We start from the raw sequence: 17,944 nt of genomic DNA, 5'->3' as shown, positions 1-17,944 counted from the left end.
CGCTGAGTGAGTGGAGTGCTCAGAAGAGTTTCAGAGTTGGTCAGAGGGGGCCTTTTTTCACCATATTTACATTATTACAAACTACACACTCGAGTCCACTTATACATTTTTATCATGAAGTGAATGGCCGAATTTAGGTTTTAACTTAATACTATTTCAATAATTCTTGTGGTGAAAGTGCATACAAATTTTTGGAACGCTTTACTTCCAAATATAGCCTAGTATGAGACAAAATGGAAAGATGGTAAGTTTGGATACGATTTGTGTTGTTAAAAATGATAAAATATTGTCAGGATATAATTTGAATTCCTTAATAACAATAATATTAATAATTTGTTCACAGTCCAAAAATAGTAAATCACTCGGATCAGAAAAGGGGAACGATGACGGTAGAACAAAAAAGAGACCATTTAAAGTCGGTCCATATCGGGCAAATTCTGCTGTAGAAAGTTATAATTCGAAAAACACTACAAAGACAAATAGCAGATTGACAAGGAGCAAAAGTGTTGAATCTACAGGAATTTCGAAGCAAATTGTATGTATTACGATATTAACAGATACATACATACAACATATATTTATCTATGCTGCTGTATATTTATTTATTCTGTAAATGCTACGTATATATTTGTACTTAGGGAAAAGATGGTCATGCAGCAAGCCTACAGTTATTTCCAATAAATCAAATGCAGATTTCTGCCCAAAAAATTCAGCGTACTAATAGCGTGGCCTATGATGGAAGAAAAGTACAACAAAGTCAAAGTACTGGAAATAATGTTGGACAAGGAGGCCCCAAAAAACGACGCCCTTTTTCTTTCTCCAAGAACTTTGACTTTAACGACTCTGTTGCAACTGGTGGTGGTGAAGGAGATGAAGATATACCTTTCGCTTATCAGAAATACAAAAATATTGGTCGTTCATTTGACGAACCATATCAAGGGACTCCTCCTATTCAACAAGCCGTCAAAAGTCCCCGAGTTCATTTTGCAGAACCTTTGCATAGTACTAATGGCAAAACTATTCTTCCCATCGAAGGAGACGATAAAATAAGTGAACCGATTAGAGTAATATCACAGAATGACAGCATTGAAAATAGTGAAAGCATTGTGGCTCCTACTCCTATGAATACGAGTCATCATGTTCCAGACCAAAAAAAGTCGGGACGCTTGGACAGACGACCAATCGCCTCAATTAAAACCACTCCCCAGTTGGACAATTTGACTTCAGAAGATGAACTTATAATTGCCCAAACTGACGACTTGATATCAGACGTTACTCGCTATTTTGCAGACATCAACTCTGCTCGTACTAAACAATTTCCGGTTTCACTCAACTTTTCCTACTCCCCAAATAAAAATGAGGAAGAAACTTTGCAAAATAAAGACCTCGAACAATTTCGTACTTTGGCAAACTCTACTATTCAGAGTGTTGAAGGATTAGATGACGTTACGTGTCCTTCCATTGTCATGATGGATAGTGCAAGAAGTACTAACTTTAGTAGTTCACCACCACTTATGGGACACAGATTATTTGACCTTAGCCCAGACGGTAGACACCAAGAACTACTAAATATACACCTTAAATTTCATAATTTATTTTATTAATTCTAATAATCACAGGAGGAGGGACCTCGATTAGCCGCCCTGCTTCTGCCTCCTTCGTACGGTCTGTGAGCAACGAGGACATTCATGGCAGGATCGCTCTCACAATTAAAATGATTGAACAAGAAGAACAACGGGAACTAAAAGAATTGCTCGTGAAAGCCAGTTCCATTCCCGATAGATTAGAAACCATCCAAGGTTCGGGTAATTGGGACTCTCTTATTCAATATCAATATCCAAAGGTTCAACCTCCACTAAACAACTCTGCTCTTTCACCCAACTTTGGAACTCGGCCTTCGTCCCAAGCGTCCAGTGTCAAATGCGGTCACAATACCGATCAAAAGCCCCTACGCGTTGATAGCAGTAAATTCCCACAGTTCCAACCTACTCAGCCTTCCCAACCTCCTATTGAGAGCCAACAAAGTCTCAAAACTGACTCCTCCCAAGACGTACAATATCCTCATTATTCTCAATCTCGGATATCTAATATTCTTGACAGTGGTGATGTGCCATTATTGGTCATGACACAATATTCGCATCAGGGAGAAGCCAATAATCATAACTCAGAGCCCGGAGCTTCGATTCAGGATTACGCAAAGATGGAAAGCAGCAATGAAAAAACCAAGTACGGATAACTCAAAGTATAGCAAAATTGATTTATCTATCTATAACTTCAAGTTGAACGTGTTTTCTCTGCATTAGGAAAATATTCTCCTTTCTCGATCAAGCGGAGAAAGCGGACAGAGAGACATTGCTCGGACTTTCCACCAATTCCAACAGCAACACGACAGGTCAGACGGGAGACAGCAATACGAAAAAGTCACGAGCATTCAGTAACGAACCTGGAAGTAACTTGTCATTCCTACAAAAGTATTATTTACAATATAAGTATTTGGTCATTGCGTATGGTTCACAAGGAATTGCTTGATAAGCAACTCTATTGATTTAGGATCGATTCTTTGATTACGAAGGGAAGTGTTGAGTTGGCCAAAGAACACATAATTCTCGAAAGAAAGTTTGAAGAGTCCCAACAACGTATTCAAATTCTGGAAGAAACACTAATTCACCAGCGTGAATTAAATATGCGCAATTTAAGGTGAATATAATTTTGTCTGTGTGTAGATTTAATTTAAACATCATACAACTCTAACTTATAAACAGGATTTAATCATATGTACTACATACGTTTTTGTACTGCAGAAATTCTGAACGAGATTTAAAGAAAAGACTTCGGCTACAGAAGGAAGAATTTGATGCCGCTTTTGCAAGAAACGAGGCCCTAATAAATGAAATGGTTGCTGAAAAACGCATTTTACAAGAACGTTGTGATAAGCTTATGAAAAACTTTGACGAAACTGAAGAAAAGTACAAGGAACAGATTAAAAATTTGCAGCAAAAACATTTAGATGAGATAAAGCGTGTAAGAAAAGCTCAAATCACGGCAGAAAGCGTTAAAAAGCAACAGTGGATGGGGAGCAAAACTCAAGAAATCAGAGTATGTCCAAATTCCAACTATATATGGGCGCATGTATATATTTTTGTAGTCACGTATTACAACACCAGCACATTCAAATTGTGTTAAATATTATGCTAGGAAAAGACTTTGATCGGACTCGAACCTGAGGTTCAGCGAATAATTCAACGGCATCAACAAGAAATGAGGTAACGAACTACGGTAGCACGCACCATCATAACTTTACACACAATGTAATATGCAAAACATATTTCAGCGAAGTGAGGGCCTGGCATTCTGATGAACTGCGTGAGACGGAAGAAAGGTATCAAAGAAAGCTACAAATGCAAATACAAGACGTGCGAGAAAAACTGGCGAAAGAAGCGGATGAAATTGTCTCCAGAGAGAAAGAGCAGCTCACGTGCCGTTTCGAGATGGGATTTAAAGAGCAGGAACAAGGCTTTGAACTTATTAAACGCAAGCTTTTGAATGAACTGCAAGAAGAGCGAGAGCGAACAGCCAAGGACGAAATGAAATTTAAGGAAAATATGCAAGAAAATATCAGGAAGGCCCAAATAAAAGGAGAAGTGGAACTGGACAACTTGAAAGAGGAATACGAGTCTAAAATTGCAAACCTAGAGAGAAGACATACCAGTGAAATTAAGAGCATGAAAGATATTCACGAAGCCGAAACCAAAACCTTGATCAGCAAGCTAACTAAACAATTTGAGATTGAAGTGAAGCAAAAGGAGAACGATGTGATTGCCGACTTGAAGATTAAAATGGAAAATGAGCTGAAACAGAGAGAAAATAGGTTGAAGGATGAGTTTGAGAAAGTCAGAAACGAAGAAGAAGCCAGCTCAGACATTCGATTCAAGTAAATTATTCCGTTCTCTTTACTCAATCATTTTTATTTAAATAAGATTTCTAAATACGTGCATAACAATTCCATTTTTTTATTCCTCAACACATTCCTATTTTTTCAGGAGAATGCAGGAAAAATTTACCCTTGACATACAAGAAATGGACCAGTCAGAAAAGGATCTAAAATCTAAATTTAATCAAGCAAAATCTCAACTTTTACTGGCTGAAGAACAAGTGTACAGTCTTCGGGCAGCATTGTCCTTGAAAGAAAAACAAAACGCAGAGCTACAGGATATAAATATGAAAATGCTCGAAGAAAGGACCAATTTAACATCTGTAATAAGAAGAGAATTCTCATCTCAAATTGAATGTTTGGAAAATGAAATCAAAGGGATGAGAAGTAATTTAGTTGAAATCCAATCAAAACACAAATTAGAGCTTGAACAAAAGTGTTTAGAAACGGAAAAACTATGTCAGGATAAAGATGCAGAGCTTGACAAAATCGGGGACAGGGTACAACAAACAATTGAACGTAAAGATGAAACGATTCACGGTTTGCAGAAACAGGTGGAAAAATTAAATTTCCAGATTCAGCATTTAGAAGGATTGCTTGAAGAACAGAGAAGAAGTCTTGTGGATAACATGACCAAGTCCGCTGTGGGAGCAAATAAGCGGAAATAAAACGACTTTATCATTATTATTTATGACACGGATAAATGTGTTTCATGTTTTGAAACACGGGTACATATTTATAAATACACATCTTATTTGGAAAGATTTAATAAATCTCAGTGTCCTCGTTGCTGTGCAGCCTTGTGACGGTTACGAGTCGTTCTTCCAATCTGTTTGTGAGTTCCAATAAACAATTCAAGTTGCGTCAGTTGAGGAAACTCTTCAGAAAATTGTTTCAAAGTCTCTTCCAACGCTGGTTTGAGGTGGCTCAACTTTGAGTGACATATTGTTGGGAAGAGGTGATGTAGTGGATGTTCGCCAAACGTAGTCAGCACGGAGAAAAGTGGTTTATGAAACCAGTCTGATTTTCCTTTGGTGGCATCGAGTTGACATAAACTGTGTGGAACCCAATTGTTAGCATTGCACACTAATTATAATTTATAATAGTACCAATTAATTACTAATTACGGTGGCATACCCAAAATCTGGATCAATACGAGGTTCATCACCATCATGAAAAGCGTCTGGGTGATGATGAGCAGAATTGTTTGAGACAACAATGAACCAAAATGAACTCATCATAAAAATAATAATCCATGCAATGATTCCCGACTACAATTACACATATTGAATGCAAATAGGATATATGATGATGAATTGTAATTACCTTGTGCGATGGAGCGATTGTCATGAAAATGGATAGTTCAAGAAATATCAGCAAGTTCTCCGGTCTCAATCGTTGCTTCCCTTGAATAATGGACAGGGCCCGAACAATTATTTGACTTAAGCCATACAGCAAATAGATCGCTTCCACGTAGAATACAGCAATATACTTTTGAACAAAATTCTTTGGCCTACTTGGTAGGAATTCAACTAATGGTTCGCTCAGCATGATTTCAAAATCCTATAATAAAATCGGTTAAACTAATTGCATATCTATAAAGGATTCATATTTTTTTGTACACATAGTATTACGCATTACCAAAACTGTGTTGGGGTACATATGATGGCTTAACGCGTGGCTAAGTCTCCATTCAAAGGAAGAAAGTGGACTGAGATCCATGTAGTACATTCGAAAATTGTCTCTTTTATGAAAAAAGTTATGCGCACCAACAATGCACATTCCCAAGACCAACCCAGCAATCACTTGCAGCACCACGGAGTCAATCCATACAGAGAATAATGCGAGAATTAGATAAGTCATTGCCAAACCGTCCTCGATTTGTAGTGCTAAATGGGAAGAGTCGGTGCCAACTGTCTAAATACGTACATAAACTGCAGTTATTCAAAATTTTATTTCTGAAAGATGGCCATATTACCCAAGCTCTAAACGTTACTTTAAGTAAATTTAATACGCACTTTAAGAATTGGTTCAACTTTAGTCTTGAGCGTTTTATAGAAACCATCTTTTTTAAATGAGAAGGGAGAATTTCTTGGTTCACTGGCAGCTGCCACATAATATTTTTCAAGTATTTTCTCCACATTTTTGAAACCCACAATGTGAGAAGATTCAAATGCTTCCGTAATGTCAGTTCCTTTTGTAAATTTGATCCAGTCTCTTCCCCCAGGGTGCTTATCAACAAAAGCCTCAAGGTCATATAGATTGTCGTGCACTCTCCAAAGGCTGCCAATATTATCGCCATTTCGTTTTGCTTGAGTAGTAAAGATTTGTTTGCCACTTAAATATTACATAAAATTATAAATTACTAGTTTATACCTTGTAGCCAATCAAAAATATTTGGAAACGGTTCTCCTCTTGGTCCAGAGTAAATGACTCCTGGAAAACTGGATTGGAAACCTTTGACGTTTCCGTTACTCAAATCTGTACCCCTATGTCTGCTTTGTGAATTATGATTATTTTGTAGATTTGGCGACATTTTTATGATATTTACGAGTTTTATTAACCCAGGCCTTTAGTTGCACTTTGCACTCTCCAAAAAATGTCAATATAAAGAAAGAAACATGGTAAAGCTATTATATTTCAAGTGGTTGTGCTGTGTGAAGTATACATTAAAAAATGTGGTGTACACAAAGTTCATCTGTAATTGCTCATAACGTTATAAATACGAGTTCATTTATTGATTATTATTAGATTACATCCAGTGAAGATGACAGAATATCTGTACATTCGTTATCTTTTTGCTATAAGCAAAGTTAAAGCGACAAACGAGATAAATAGCGATTTTATGTCAAATGCTTTGGACAAGTAAATAAAACCCCATATTAGCATTATGTACAAGACGCATTTCTGTGTAAATAATTATCAATGCAAATATGCAATACGACAAAATGCTGCAAAGATTATTTAAATGTGCTTTATTTTTAGCCTGTTGTTTCATTTTTAGAACAACACCGTTAATAATGTGTGGACCAAACCTACTCACAAATGGCCAACAGACATGTAGAATAGATCTGGATGAATATTTAAATCTTTTTTTCTAATTGTACACTTTTAAATAGCATAAGCAAAGCAAGACTATTAAAGTTTAAAAATAGACTACGTTAATGACACCATTAAACCACTGGAACAATACAGATTAGTTCAATGCGATACATATGTATGTATCTGTATGAATACCTCATTAGGAAGACCTTATTCCTGACAATTTAGGAAAATGGAAAATTTCCAATGACAAAGATCTCTTATTTCATTAAGCTTCTAACTCGTGAGATTCTGGGCTGAGATCAAGGCAACAGTTTATCATATCACTGATTTTAGAATATGTTCTTCCAAATTGAGATTACGAACGTATGCATATTTGTGAACGTTGCGTAGATTATAAAAAGGCCATGAAGGAAGCAACCCGTTTATTACAAAGTCATTATTAATGAATTTGTTTTTAATGAGTTTGTTTTTATCATTCCTTGAACTTCAACGCTTACAAAAATATTCGGAAAGCTCAACGTAAGTTGCTACATTTTTCCCCTCATGTCGTGTTAAACCCTAATGAGGCACGTAATCACAAGCTCTTGTAATTTGCATAATATTCGTCTATATAGCCAAGAGATTTGACCTGCTTTATTCAGTTCATTTTCATCTCTGTTTCAGAATTAGCAGAAATACATACACAGCTGACAAGATTTTTAAACTATTTAAAAAATCAAAATGCTGTTCCGCAAGAAATTATTCAAACGCTCAAATCAGCAGTACCTCCCACACCAGGTATATACAAAGCTACCCGTAAAATTATAATGCATTAGATGTGTCTTACTCCGAACCAGGGCTCATGCAATCTTTCCGTCTGTCCCTCTGTATTTCGATAGCCACAGATATCATTAGTGATTGCGAGTAAACTTGGTAGAAACATGTATCTGGAGAATGCAACGACCGAGTTCAAAGATGAGCAGAATCAAAAACGTTTAGAACCTGTGGGGGTGATATTAGTGGTCTCGGTGGAGGGTTTGGTGCAGGATAATAGTCTTAGAAGGACGAATGGTCTCAATAGAGGGATAAACTCTGAGTAATAAAGTAATGTGTAGTGAATACTTCTATAAATTGCTGCCAAATAATAGGAAAAATTGACTCAATTTAGTGGAAAATATTCACTTATTTTAAAGTGGCATACATAGATATGTATGCATAACCGGAAGATTTTATAGAAAAGGACTGATAAATACGTTTCCTACTAAATCCTGGTTCGGACTATGTAAAGCTATTTTATTGGTACTAATTTTCTTTATTGCATAATACAGACCGATGAGATGTCAAAAAAGATGGAGAAACAAAAGAAAAACGTAATTCAGAACAAGGCAGTCCAAGTGAGTTGCAGTAATATCTTTGTCATATGGCATGAAGCCGGGCTTAAGAACAATGTCAAAGTCTTAGTAGGTTTCATGTGTTCCAATAGGTCCTCAAAATGTGCCGTACCGTTAAAAACGGAGGGTGCATTGGACAGCATGTTTTTCACGGCGAGATCCCAACATTTCCAGCTACAGACCAATTGAAGACTGAAACTAACAGAAGAGACATTTGCGTAAGTAATTTTCAATCATTTACTGATAGGATAATATACTTTTAAAAATAAATTCAACATTTTTATATGTGTGCAGGCTCTAAAGAAGGCAAAATTGGCTTGCTTGGAGAGTGCTAATGCTGCAACGCCTCAGAAGTCTTCAAATCAAATATATAACGAGAGGAGGGTGAATTCATCTCAAAACTTGAAAATGTCCTCCCGCTATGACGAACACCCCGCATTTCGGAGCACTTTATTCATGGGAGGCCCCAAAAAGGAGGGCAGCAGACAAGGGGCGAGGACGTCGGAGCGAGGTCGAAAATTAGGCAACGTCAGAACTCGGACCTCTCTCCCCCTGCAGAGCATTCAAGAGTGTGAGGACGAACACCTTTACCACGATCCTTAGCACCCCACGCCGTACTTTCACATTTCAACGTTTAGTTAAAAACTAATTCGCAAATGAGTGATTGTACAAAACTTTGTAAAAATACTTGTTTTCTATAATTTATAACGCTTAAAATTCTAGTGAATAAGCTATGGTTGAGTTCAACAATTACGAATGGACTTTATTTATTTGCATACTGTTACAAGCAAGCATATTGAATATTCAATCCGTATGAGCATGTTGGCCATATGAGCATGTCGATAAGACAATGCAAAGTCAATCTCGGCATCATATTGTAAGTAAAATCTGGCAGAAAATAGAGTTGCATATTTGAGTATTTGCATAAATCTGCATATGCATATCTTGTGAACAGGCAAGGTAGCACTCAATTGAAGGCTGGAAAAGGATTATCACGTTATCAAACCCTCTCTTCATCAATTAATAAAAGGTTGGGCTCACGATTTTAACTTTGAGCATTTAATTGGCAATAACATTTTACCTTGCACATTAGCACATTGTCATCACTTGGTGCGGGCGTGCCCTTAATATTTAATTTAATTCCATGGGGCTCTCATTTTCATAATGATTAGATACGACAATAACAAGTACATAATCCGATGCGACAATGATTAATCACATTGAGCACAACGAGTGGATGCTCTTTAGTTAGCGATGACCAGATTGATAAACTTTAGTTTGAGTGATTACATTGTCAACTGTGTGGCATGATAAAAAAAATCTGAAAATAACGTCTGATTATCGAAGGATACCACACACGTACATTTTCGAATTTGGATGTTAAACCATTCCTTTGTCATCGGGTGGCAGTGAAGGAAGTTTTGGATCCAGGTGAAAAAGGTATTAAATTCGAATAAGTAAAGATCCATAAGTTAAATAGGCTTAGGATTAGTTTAGTGGGCCTTGTATGCATAGGAGCCTGAATAAGTTGCATTTTACGAGTTTATGGTCTAGAACAACTCTGTAAATATTTAACCGGTGGGACAAAGACGGCTTTTGGTTTGTTGCATTTGACTGGAAATGTGGTTTGACAGGTGGCTGTGGGCTGGATGGAAAAGAGTAAAAGTTTGTCATCTATTCGAATGCATTGTATTTTTTGTATGTGTTTCTTATACGCCGTAGTCCTTTTCCACATATACTTTTATTAACATGAAGATGACGAGAGTCTGGTTGACCCATCCGGTTTCAGTACACAATGCAAGGCTAGCTATGTGTGTATATGCATGTACACAAGTACATGAGCGTACATAGTTGGACGGCAAAGTCACAGGAGACTTTGGAGAAATGACTGATCTCCTGTGGTTAACTTCCAGTTAGGGAACATGTAACCCGTTACAGTCAAAATTATTTATGGCCTGAGAAGAATGAGAAAATCAGATTAGCCCTGCGCCTTGCCTTCAGTCCTACTCCTCGTGTTATTCTACAAATCTATTGTCAATTCACAAACTTGGCTGTGTCCTGATATTTGTTGTTCTTTGGTGGATCTCACCTGGGGAGGAGGTTGATCTGGGGTCCACGCATTGTTGAACGTGTATAATGCACACGGAGGATGGTCAAAGCATTTCCTCGTTTTTTTTATCCTTTCATAACTCTCCTTCTGGCTCCGAGACCATGAACTGGAAACATTCCCTTTGCCGATTTAAATATTGTGAGAAATGGGCTCGGGGTAGTGGAAAAGTGGCCGAGGATCACAAAAGCATGCACAAATAATAATATAAAATGCTCGTGGTCTACAAGATCATGCATGAAAATGAACAATTGATGTCCTTTTCCAGTCGTCTCATAGAGTTGGTCGTTTCGTGAGCAGTGGTTTTACAGATACTAATAAGTTCATAAAAGTATGTACACAACATACGTAGCAATCCTCCCAGTATCACAGTTTTACTTGTTCGTTATTATTGAATTTTTGTAGATATTTAATCATGACATATTTAAATTGCTAAGCTGTTAACTACTAAACTACGAGAATACCATAATGGTTTTGCAATTGATAAACCGAGTGGAATCGTAGTGGTTGACAATAAAGACACTCGTTATATTAAGCCAAAGTATCATCATCTCGGAGGTAAATCAGTGTGTATGTACGTATGTACGTACTGCTTATATAAATCAGTCAGTCGGGGGAGCATTGAGACGTGAATAACCTGATTATTGTAAAAATTATTGTTTTCTATATTGATTGGTTGTATTCCATAAGCAGTTTGTGAACTTTTCCATCCTACAGAATCTTAGATTGTGGAACAGGCACAGTCTTTTCAAGTCAGTCCACATCGTATGCACTTAATGCATGTATCACAAATTATGATTATTTGTTTGTTGATTGTGATCAGCATACCAATCATTCGAGTCCTCAAAGTAGTAGACAATTTTTCCATTGACTTGTTTTTGTAATGCACTAAATTATCATAATGGAATCTTTTCTGCGTGTGGAATAGGGTTTGTTGGATGTCAATGAGGTCTATGAACATGCGCAGCAATCGAACTTGAATTAAAAAGCGTATCATTTTGTGACAACCACGCAGCGTTTAATGAGAACTTACTCATGTGTAATGCAGGAGCACAGGAGAATCTGATATAATTGAAGACAATCCTCAAGATGACGAAATTATCAATTGTTGTGGGATTCGTGTTTGCTCTCGTTGCTACATCCTGGGCCGTCCCGTTGGATCGTAATGAAATTTCTAAATTGAAATTGGCCTACAAGCCCCTCGCAAACCAAGGTGGGGAAGACCCAGATCCAGTGATTCAAGCTCGCAGGAATTTCGTCAAGCAGGTATCGTACATATTTACTAATAGTTACATATGCAGAAGTTGATAGTATCATTTTCGTAATGAAACTTAGAAATTTTTTTCCAGATGATGAAAGATGCTTGGGATGATTATGTCAGGTAGTCGAATTGGCTAATTAATGTTGTCACAAATAACGCTTTAATTATTTCGACATTGAATAGCTTATGCATGCTACTTATGCGTCATAACAAATATGTTATTATATTAAAATGTCATCTCAAATCATGAACTAATTTGTTAATTTGAACAAATTAGGTGGGCGTGGGGGGACAATGAATTAAAACCAGTCAGCCAAACGGGCCAGACGGGGGGCATATTCGGTCCTTCGAAAATAGGGGCGACAATTGTAGACTCACTCGACACTCTTTATATCATGGAGTTGATGCAAGAGTATGAAATGGCCAGGGGCTATGTCGCAAATGAGCTGGATTTTGAAGTGGTAACGGCATAACCAATATTCCAAAGGTCAGCATTGGTGGAGTATGTTTAGTTTGTGAATTTACTGTTTTTTTCAGAATGCCACAGTTTCAGTTTTTGAAACAAATATACGTTTTGTGGGCGGATTTCTTGCTGCTTACGCCATTACCCAAGATACAATCTACAGGGATCGCGCTGTAGAAATTACAAACAAACTGCTGCCTGCCTTTAATTCGACAACCGGGGTAAAATTTAAAATTATTTATAGGCATTATTTTCATCAATGTTGGAGGATATTTCTTCAGTATTCATACATTCATATATGTGATGTCACACAAATATTTAAACATGAGTAACTTGAGAGCCTCAAGTTGGGTTATTCAATGGAAATTCGATTGGGTAATTATTCCATGGTTTAAAGTTGAAACCATCGAATTACCCAATTTTTACTCTTGAGAAACAATACTGTAGATGAGAGACATTATGTAATTCAGCACTGGGCGTAAACAATGGTGTCTCGGGTCTATCTACTTTAGGGGGTACATAAATTGTGATCTTACAATTAGTTGGTTTATTATTATTCATAATTCGCAAAAAGACGACTTATATATTCTAGGTTCCATCAAAAAATGTAAAATGTGTGTGCATAATGTTGCAGATTCCTTTCGGTAGTGTCAACGTTTTGACTGGGGAGACGGGAACGAATGCAAATGCTGTGCTAGCCGAGTTCGGGACATTACATTTAGGTAAATCCGTGGGCATGTATGAAAGTGAATTTATTTATTTATCAATACTATGTCGCCTGGGATGCCACCCCAAACGGGGGAGGGTTCCGGAGTAGGAGATCATGAACCCACTTTTTCAAATATTAATTATACTAACTAGTCGCCAAAATCGCCAATTGCTACAATAGTGGGTCGCTCTATCCACTTTTTTAATTAATTATGTCATAGTTCATCCAGTTTACCTCGATTTTGTGTTGTTACATATGTAATTGATTTCTCACCCAATCTGGAGGCCGGTTAGGTGAATGGGACCTTTAAGAAGGGGGATTTATTTAAGGTTTTTTGAAGTTAATAAATCCACAATTTTTCCTCTGTGATTAAATGATAGATAGCATGCCATTTCTCTTTATTATGTGCACCAAAAAATCAATTTATAAACTAAACCTGAATCTAAATCTATTTACATTAGAGTTTATGTACCTGTCGGAAATTACTGGAAATCCTATTTACGCTGAAAAAGTTCAAGCTATTCGCAAGTTTTTGAAAGAGATTGAAAAACCAAATGGACTTTATCCCAACCACTTGGATGTCAACCAAGGCAGATGGACTGATGGTACAAATATGCATACATATTTACATAAGTCACTATTACCTAGTGTCTTACTATATGGTTAAATTTATAAATATTATTGTTTGTAGATCACGTGTCAATCGGGGCTCTAGGCGATTCTTACTACGAGTATCTTTTGAAAGCAGCAATCCAACTTAATGACCAAGAGGCCAGAACGATGTATGACGAAGCAATGGATGCCTTTGTTAACAATGATCTTGTCAGAGTTTCTCGACAAAACCACTTATTGTATATTGCGGAATCACGGGCAGGATTTGCAGGTTCAAACCAACACAAAGAAGTTTGCGGTGTTATTTCCGTATGTAAAATCAATTAAATTTCTTTTCTGTAGATCCGGTGGTAGGTCATTTAGCCTGCTTTGCTGGTAGGTTTATGTATTCATGTAATGTCATCCATGTATTTAAATAAATTGTGACAACTAGAAATTACAAATTAAAAATATATGTATTAAAGGTGGAATGTTTGCGTTGGGAGCTCACGTCGATCCCAACAATGCAAATGCAGATCGTGATGCTGAAATTGGCCGAAACTTTACCAACACTTGTCACGAGAGTTATATTCGTACAAACACGCATATTGGTAAATGTTTCAAGTTTTTATGGTATTCTGATTATTAATCATTAATTCTGAAATTGTGAACTAAATTTCAGGGCCAGAGATATTTAGATTCACAGATAACTTGGAAGCTGAAGCTGGAAGTGATGGTGAACGAGGATACATATTGAGACCAGAAGTAATCGAATCTTACTTCGTCATGTACAGGATTACTGGAGATTCGAAATATCGTGATTGGGCGTGGGGTATGCAATTCGTTATTCATTAATAAATGACTTGGCTCTTACATATACATAACTAGCATGCAAATAAATCGTGTAGATGCTGCACAAGCTATCGAACGCTACTCAAAGGCAGGTCCAGGGCGAGGATACAGTGGTCTTCGGAACACCAACTCACTGAGCCCAGTTCAGGATGACGTGCAACAGACTTTCTTTTTAGCCGAGACTTTGAAGTACTTGTACTTAATATTTAGTACGAATGACCTCATCTCGTTGGATGAGTGGGTGATGAATACGGAATGTCACCCTCTCCCCGTCAAGGCCACGAATCCAATGTATTAATGACAATATATAAACTGTAACAAAATTCATGCATTGTGTACAATAAATCTGTACAGTTAGGGTTTCTATTTAAAACGCACAAACATGTATTCATTTTGCCGTCATTAACATTGCGTTCCATATTATGTACAATAATTTGTAGTGCATATTTTGTGCATATTTCGTCATGAATGATCGTCACTCTTGATTTGGAAGTAGAAGTCGTAAATTAGGAAGCTTTTCATTACTTATAATTTTTTGACATCGATTTTTTCCTTCCTTTGCTTTTTTGAGGTTTTGATTTTGCTCCAGAGCGTCCGACCACCAATACACTGCTCGTACTCGTTTTGTCCTTTGAAAACGTCCGATCAATTTGCAGTGGATTCTCACCAAGTTCAACTCTTCGTTGTTGTTCTTTCCATTCATCTAAGAAAATAAATATTTTACTTGCTATTCTACTAGAATAATTCCAGTAACCTCGAGTGAAAGCTAACGTCCTCACCATTCCACTCTGTTGAATATGAGCGGTAATTTTCAGTAAAGATTGCCATAAATGCAGCTACAATGAATAAGAGGAAATTTAAAATAGAGATTAAATTTGTCGTAAAACTCTCTGTCTACCCAATGATCTTGCTGGAGGAAGACAAGGTCCAATAGATTGAAGCAGAAGGGGATCATAGTAGCAGGCGTTTGTGAAATCAGGCTGGGAGATTCATTGAATATTACATTGCATTAGTGAAAAAATCTGCAAATTGGTCATCTTACCTGAGTGATTTGGCCATCCTTGTCCCGATCTAACTTCTTCATGCCCTACGATTTTTGTGTGCAAGTAAAAAGTAATTATTAATTCTGAAGATTTCTATATGATATTTACAAGATCGGTAAATTACAATCTCAACAATTTCGCGCATAGCTTCCTCAATTTCATCTCCGTTCATGACACCCGCATATGGGACTAAACCCCCCTTCAGACAGTGAGATAACTCTTCTCGTGCCAATGATTTATCTCCGTTGATATCATAAACCATGTAGCAAAAGTCTATAAGTTGGTCTGGTGTGCCACGACAAAGCAAGGACACCTTACGAAATATGTAAGATAAAAAATATATGAAGTAAGAAATTATAATATAATGATAACATAAAATAATAAAAATATACCCCCTCAACCCACTCATGGTCACTGATCTATTTCCAATTAAAAAATTTTGTAAGATTTGTTCATTTTTGAAATTTTCAAAATATACTTTGACTTACAATTCCGTCGTTATCTTTGTCAAACACCCGATAAACTCTGTCCAACATCACGTCATCTACACGTAAAGGATTAAGATTATATGATTATAATTTACACAATGTACATATGCATGCTCATTCTTACCCGTGATATCAAATGCAGTGTGTAAAACTTCTCGAAATCGCAATCGATCCACTTTTCCGAGAGCAGCAATACGTTGATGAATAGTAAGTAATGACCGACACTGAATTTCATAAAATGCATTTCATTATGCAGTTCCTAATAAAATGTACGAAATATAATTTGTCAAATGATGATAACCTCGTCGGTGGAGAATCTCGTCTTTGTTGACAACTTTTGAGCAACTTCAAGTGTGTTTTTCTGTTTGCCAATTCGTTCGCTCATGATTAGTTTATTTTGCGTAAAAAACAATTTCAGTCTGACTTTTAATTTAATGTAGATAATTTGACTAATTCAATGCCGATGAGTAATTCAAATGTATCGTGGGGTTTCTTGTTGATCCATGGAGTGGGGATGACTATAGATCGGAAATGATATTGCTGGATTCAGTAGTCAAATTCAGTGGCATGATAAAAGTTACCTTTTACTACACGATTGCTTGACTTTTGGTATCTTAGGAACATTGGCATTGCACTACAATACTAGGGAATTCAATCGGTATTGGTCCAGTACAGATTGCATGCAAAAATAAAATGATGCCACTTTCACCATGAATTGTGTACTATTTTATTTTACACGACATAAATTCGTAATAGAATACTTCAAAATAGTCACTTAGAAAACCCGATGTTAGTGTTGGAAAACCTTTCGGACAGTGTTCCGAGGTCACCTTAGCTCTTATAAGATTTTGTACAGTGCATGCACAGAATTTAATTTATTCCTCTGGATTCTGAAAACGCTCCTAACATTGAATTTACTCTTTGAATCGTTAAACTTATTCTTTACAATGAAAATATAGTTGAATTTGTTTGTCGAATTATAAAATTTAAAACTTATGGTACTGAAAATAAAACTATTTTTCTAAACATAATACTTGCACCTACCCGTGCATGTCTAATTTTGGATAGTGCCACAGTCATATTCATGCAATATTCATACTAGAAGAAATTAAAGCATTGCTATGAAGCATTTCGTCGTCATATTCATGAATTTGAGACACGAATCCCATTGCCAAAATTCAACGATCTATGAAATTCAGACGATGGAATAATGGAATGCTGGGACCGGTCTGTCAACCAAGTGTGTTGGATTTTTTTACCCCCGCAGTTTTTACGAAACTAAAGGCACCGTCAACCGTGTTGTCATCAGTGCACACATACATACTACACAAATATATATGTATGTATATGACGATAGGATATAGACATCCATACTTATTATATCTGAAATATCGCACTTATTGAAGTGTTGTACATATATATATATATACATGCGGGAATTATGTAATTGTTCCAATATCAAGGCTTTATTATGCAAAAAACAACAATTAGATGCCTACGTATTTTAGTGGTATGCATGCGTATGTAAGAAAACTCATCGGAAACAGGACACATGGCAGAATGCCCTCTCTCAAAATGATGATGTTATGCCCTGATGAATCTGCATACCTACGTAGGAAACATTCCCGTCATGGTTTTGCTGTCTTTAAATGGCAGTATTCATAGGTGTAGCCGTTGCATAAATAATGGGAAGGACTGTACTAATTAGTGGACTGGATCTGCAGGAAATTGTTGGACGTGTTCTCAGCATAAACGGTGAATGCCCAAAGGGTGGGCAGTTGACAAAAGTTATTCAGTCGCATAGCTCATTACACCCACTCTGCGACTTCTGCTTGTGAATAAATATTGCAGGCAAATCACTTGACTGACAGAGCATTAAGTTAAGTTCCTGCTGTATGTCAATTTGCTCCAATTCATTCCTCCGCCATGAATGTGTAACAAACTGAGGAAACCGTCGTGTGACTGTTGTGGAATATTTTCCTCCCTCGAATATTTACGTGGATAAAGAACTTATCGTTGCGAAGAAAAAAAGACGACACAGTCGACACAGATCGATTCCTTTCCATAATTGCCATTCTTATCGC

General features: G+C 36.8%; 5 protein-coding genes across 8 annotated transcripts; 3 read left to right on the top strand and 2 right to left on the bottom strand.

Annotated features, from left to right (window-relative positions):
• The first annotated feature begins 80 nt into the window (after nt 1–80).
• On the top strand, nt 81–4,737 carry LOC118434988 (centrosomal protein of 131 kDa-like). The gene is made up of 10 exons (XM_035849885.1): nt 81–244; nt 344–535; nt 639–1,548; nt 1,620–2,226; nt 2,304–2,471; nt 2,551–2,697; nt 2,802–3,096; nt 3,196–3,263; nt 3,332–3,931; nt 4,041–4,737. Exons 1-10 carry the CDS (start codon nt 224–226, stop codon nt 4,597–4,599), a joined length of 3,567 nt encoding a protein of 1,188 aa, XP_035705778.1. The 5' UTR covers nt 81–223; the 3' UTR covers nt 4,600–4,737.
• On the bottom strand, nt 4,597–7,109 carry LOC110846105 (cytochrome b5-related protein). Its single transcript, XM_022092737.2, has 6 exons — nt 6,308–7,109; nt 5,950–6,242; nt 5,573–5,848; nt 5,258–5,494; nt 5,069–5,202; nt 4,597–4,986 (listed from the first exon to the last, which is right to left on the bottom strand). The coding sequence occupies exons 1-6, from the start codon at nt 6,465–6,467 to the stop codon at nt 4,707–4,709; spliced, it is 1,380 nt and encodes a 459-aa protein (XP_021948429.1). The 5' UTR covers nt 6,468–7,109; the 3' UTR covers nt 4,597–4,706.
• A 234-nt stretch (nt 7,110–7,343) lies between these two features.
• On the top strand, nt 7,344–9,099 carry LOC110847353. 2 transcript variants are annotated; one of them, XR_002547635.2, is made up of 5 exons: nt 7,344–7,495; nt 7,640–7,753; nt 8,284–8,349; nt 8,420–8,564; nt 8,641–9,099. XR_002547635.2 is itself a non-coding variant. In XM_022094284.2 (5 exons), the coding sequence occupies exons 2-5, from the start codon at nt 7,697–7,699 to the stop codon at nt 8,947–8,949; spliced, it is 558 nt and encodes a 185-aa protein (XP_021949976.1). In that variant the 5' UTR covers nt 7,354–7,495; nt 7,640–7,696; the 3' UTR covers nt 8,950–9,099. The 2 variants fall into 2 exon arrangements, 1 of the variants encoding a protein (XP_021949976.1); XM_022094284.2 differs by having other exon boundaries at nt 7,354–7,495; nt 8,439–8,564.
• A 531-nt stretch (nt 9,100–9,630) lies between these two features.
• LOC110847521 (mannosyl-oligosaccharide 1,2-alpha-mannosidase IA) lies at nt 9,631–14,706 on the top strand. The gene is made up of 12 exons (XM_022094470.2): nt 9,631–9,786; nt 11,502–11,719; nt 11,803–11,834; nt 11,992–12,175; nt 12,252–12,398; nt 12,812–12,899; nt 13,348–13,491; nt 13,578–13,769; nt 13,841–13,873; nt 13,963–14,088; nt 14,160–14,309; nt 14,386–14,706. The coding sequence occupies exons 2-12, from the start codon at nt 11,543–11,545 to the stop codon at nt 14,625–14,627; spliced, it is 1,515 nt and encodes a 504-aa protein (XP_021950162.1). The 5' UTR covers nt 9,631–9,786; nt 11,502–11,542; the 3' UTR covers nt 14,628–14,706.
• Nucleotides 14,693–17,876, bottom strand: LOC110847522 (EF-hand calcium-binding domain-containing protein 1). Of its 3 annotated transcripts, XM_035850557.1 has the most exons (10): nt 16,442–17,876; nt 16,162–16,378; nt 15,985–16,084; nt 15,861–15,916; nt 15,765–15,791; nt 15,497–15,685; nt 15,372–15,416; nt 15,228–15,309; nt 15,109–15,165; nt 14,693–15,032 (listed from the first exon to the last, which is right to left on the bottom strand). In XM_035850557.1, the coding sequence occupies exons 2-10, from the start codon at nt 16,243–16,245 to the stop codon at nt 14,851–14,853; spliced, it is 822 nt and encodes a 273-aa protein (XP_035706450.1). In that variant the 5' UTR covers nt 16,246–16,378; nt 16,442–17,876; the 3' UTR covers nt 14,693–14,850. The 3 variants fall into 3 exon arrangements, with proteins under 3 accessions (XP_035706450.1, XP_021950163.1, XP_035706451.1); XM_022094471.2 differs by having other exon boundaries at nt 16,162–17,876; XM_035850558.1 differs by lacking the exon at nt 15,228–15,309 and having other exon boundaries at nt 16,162–17,876.
• Nucleotides 17,877–17,944: the final 68 nt, after the last annotated feature.

Source organism: Folsomia candida, unplaced genomic scaffold (genome assembly GCF_002217175.1).
Source record: "Folsomia candida strain VU population unplaced genomic scaffold, ASM221717v1 Fcan01_Sc003, whole genome shotgun sequence".
Taxonomy (NCBI): Eukaryota; Metazoa; Arthropoda; class Collembola; order Entomobryomorpha; family Isotomidae; genus Folsomia; species Folsomia candida.
The sequence above is the reverse complement of the archived record's forward strand: the minus strand, read 5'-3'. Positions and strand labels throughout refer to the sequence as shown.

What these genes read in the sequence shown, in the direction of transcription:
- LOC118434988 (XM_035849885.1), top strand. Translation starts at nt 224, where the DNA reads ATGAGACAAAATGGAAAGATG. An exon ending in CGGCATCAACAAGAAATGAG is followed by an intron (nt 3,264 to 3,331) that starts GTAACGAACTAC and finishes AACATATTTCAG; the next exon opens with CGAAGTGAGGGCCTGGCATT. An exon ending in AGCTCAGACATTCGATTCAA is followed by an intron (nt 3,932 to 4,040) that starts GTAAATTATTCC and finishes CTATTTTTTCAG; the next exon opens with GAGAATGCAGGAAAAATTTA.
- LOC110846105 (XM_022092737.2), bottom strand. Translation starts at nt 6,467, where the DNA reads ATGTCGCCAAATCTACAAAATAATCATAATTCACAAAGCAGACATAGG. An exon ending in AAGTTGAACCAATTCTTAAA is followed by an intron (nt 5,849 to 5,949) that starts GTGCGTATTAAA and finishes GTACGTATTTAG; the next exon opens with ACAGTTGGCACCGACTCTTC. An exon ending in CAATCGCTCCATCGCACAAG is followed by an intron (nt 5,203 to 5,257) that starts GTAATTACAATT and finishes GTGTAATTGTAG; the next exon opens with TCGGGAATCATTGCATGGAT.
- LOC110847353 (XM_022094284.2), top strand. Translation starts at nt 7,697, where the DNA reads ATGCTGTTCCGCAAGAAATTATTCAAACGCTCAAATCAGCAGTACCTC. An exon ending in AGCAGTACCTCCCACACCAG is followed by an intron (nt 7,754 to 8,283) that starts GTATATACAAAG and finishes TGCATAATACAG; the next exon opens with ACCGATGAGATGTCAAAAAA. An exon ending in TTCAGAACAAGGCAGTCCAA is followed by an intron (nt 8,350 to 8,438) that starts GTGAGTTGCAGT and finishes GTGTTCCAATAG; the next exon opens with GTCCTCAAAATGTGCCGTAC.
- LOC110847521 (XM_022094470.2), top strand. Translation starts at nt 11,543, where the DNA reads ATGACGAAATTATCAATTGTTGTGGGATTCGTGTTTGCTCTCGTTGCT. An exon ending in GCAGGAATTTCGTCAAGCAG is followed by an intron (nt 11,720 to 11,802) that starts GTATCGTACATA and finishes ATTTTTTTCCAG; the next exon opens with ATGATGAAAGATGCTTGGGA. An exon ending in TCATTTAGCCTGCTTTGCTG is followed by an intron (nt 13,874 to 13,962) that starts GTAGGTTTATGT and finishes TATGTATTAAAG; the next exon opens with GTGGAATGTTTGCGTTGGGA.
- LOC110847522 (XM_022094471.2), bottom strand. Translation starts at nt 16,245, where the DNA reads ATGAGCGAACGAATTGGCAAACAGAAAAACACACTTGAAGTTGCTCAA. An exon ending in CGAGATTCTCCACCGACGAG is followed by an intron (nt 16,085 to 16,161) that starts GTTATCATCATT and finishes TATGAAATTCAG; the next exon opens with TGTCGGTCATTACTTACTAT. An exon ending in ACAAAGATAACGACGGAATT is followed by an intron (nt 15,792 to 15,860) that starts GTAAGTCAAAGT and finishes AATTGGAAATAG; the next exon opens with ATCAGTGACCATGAGTGGGT.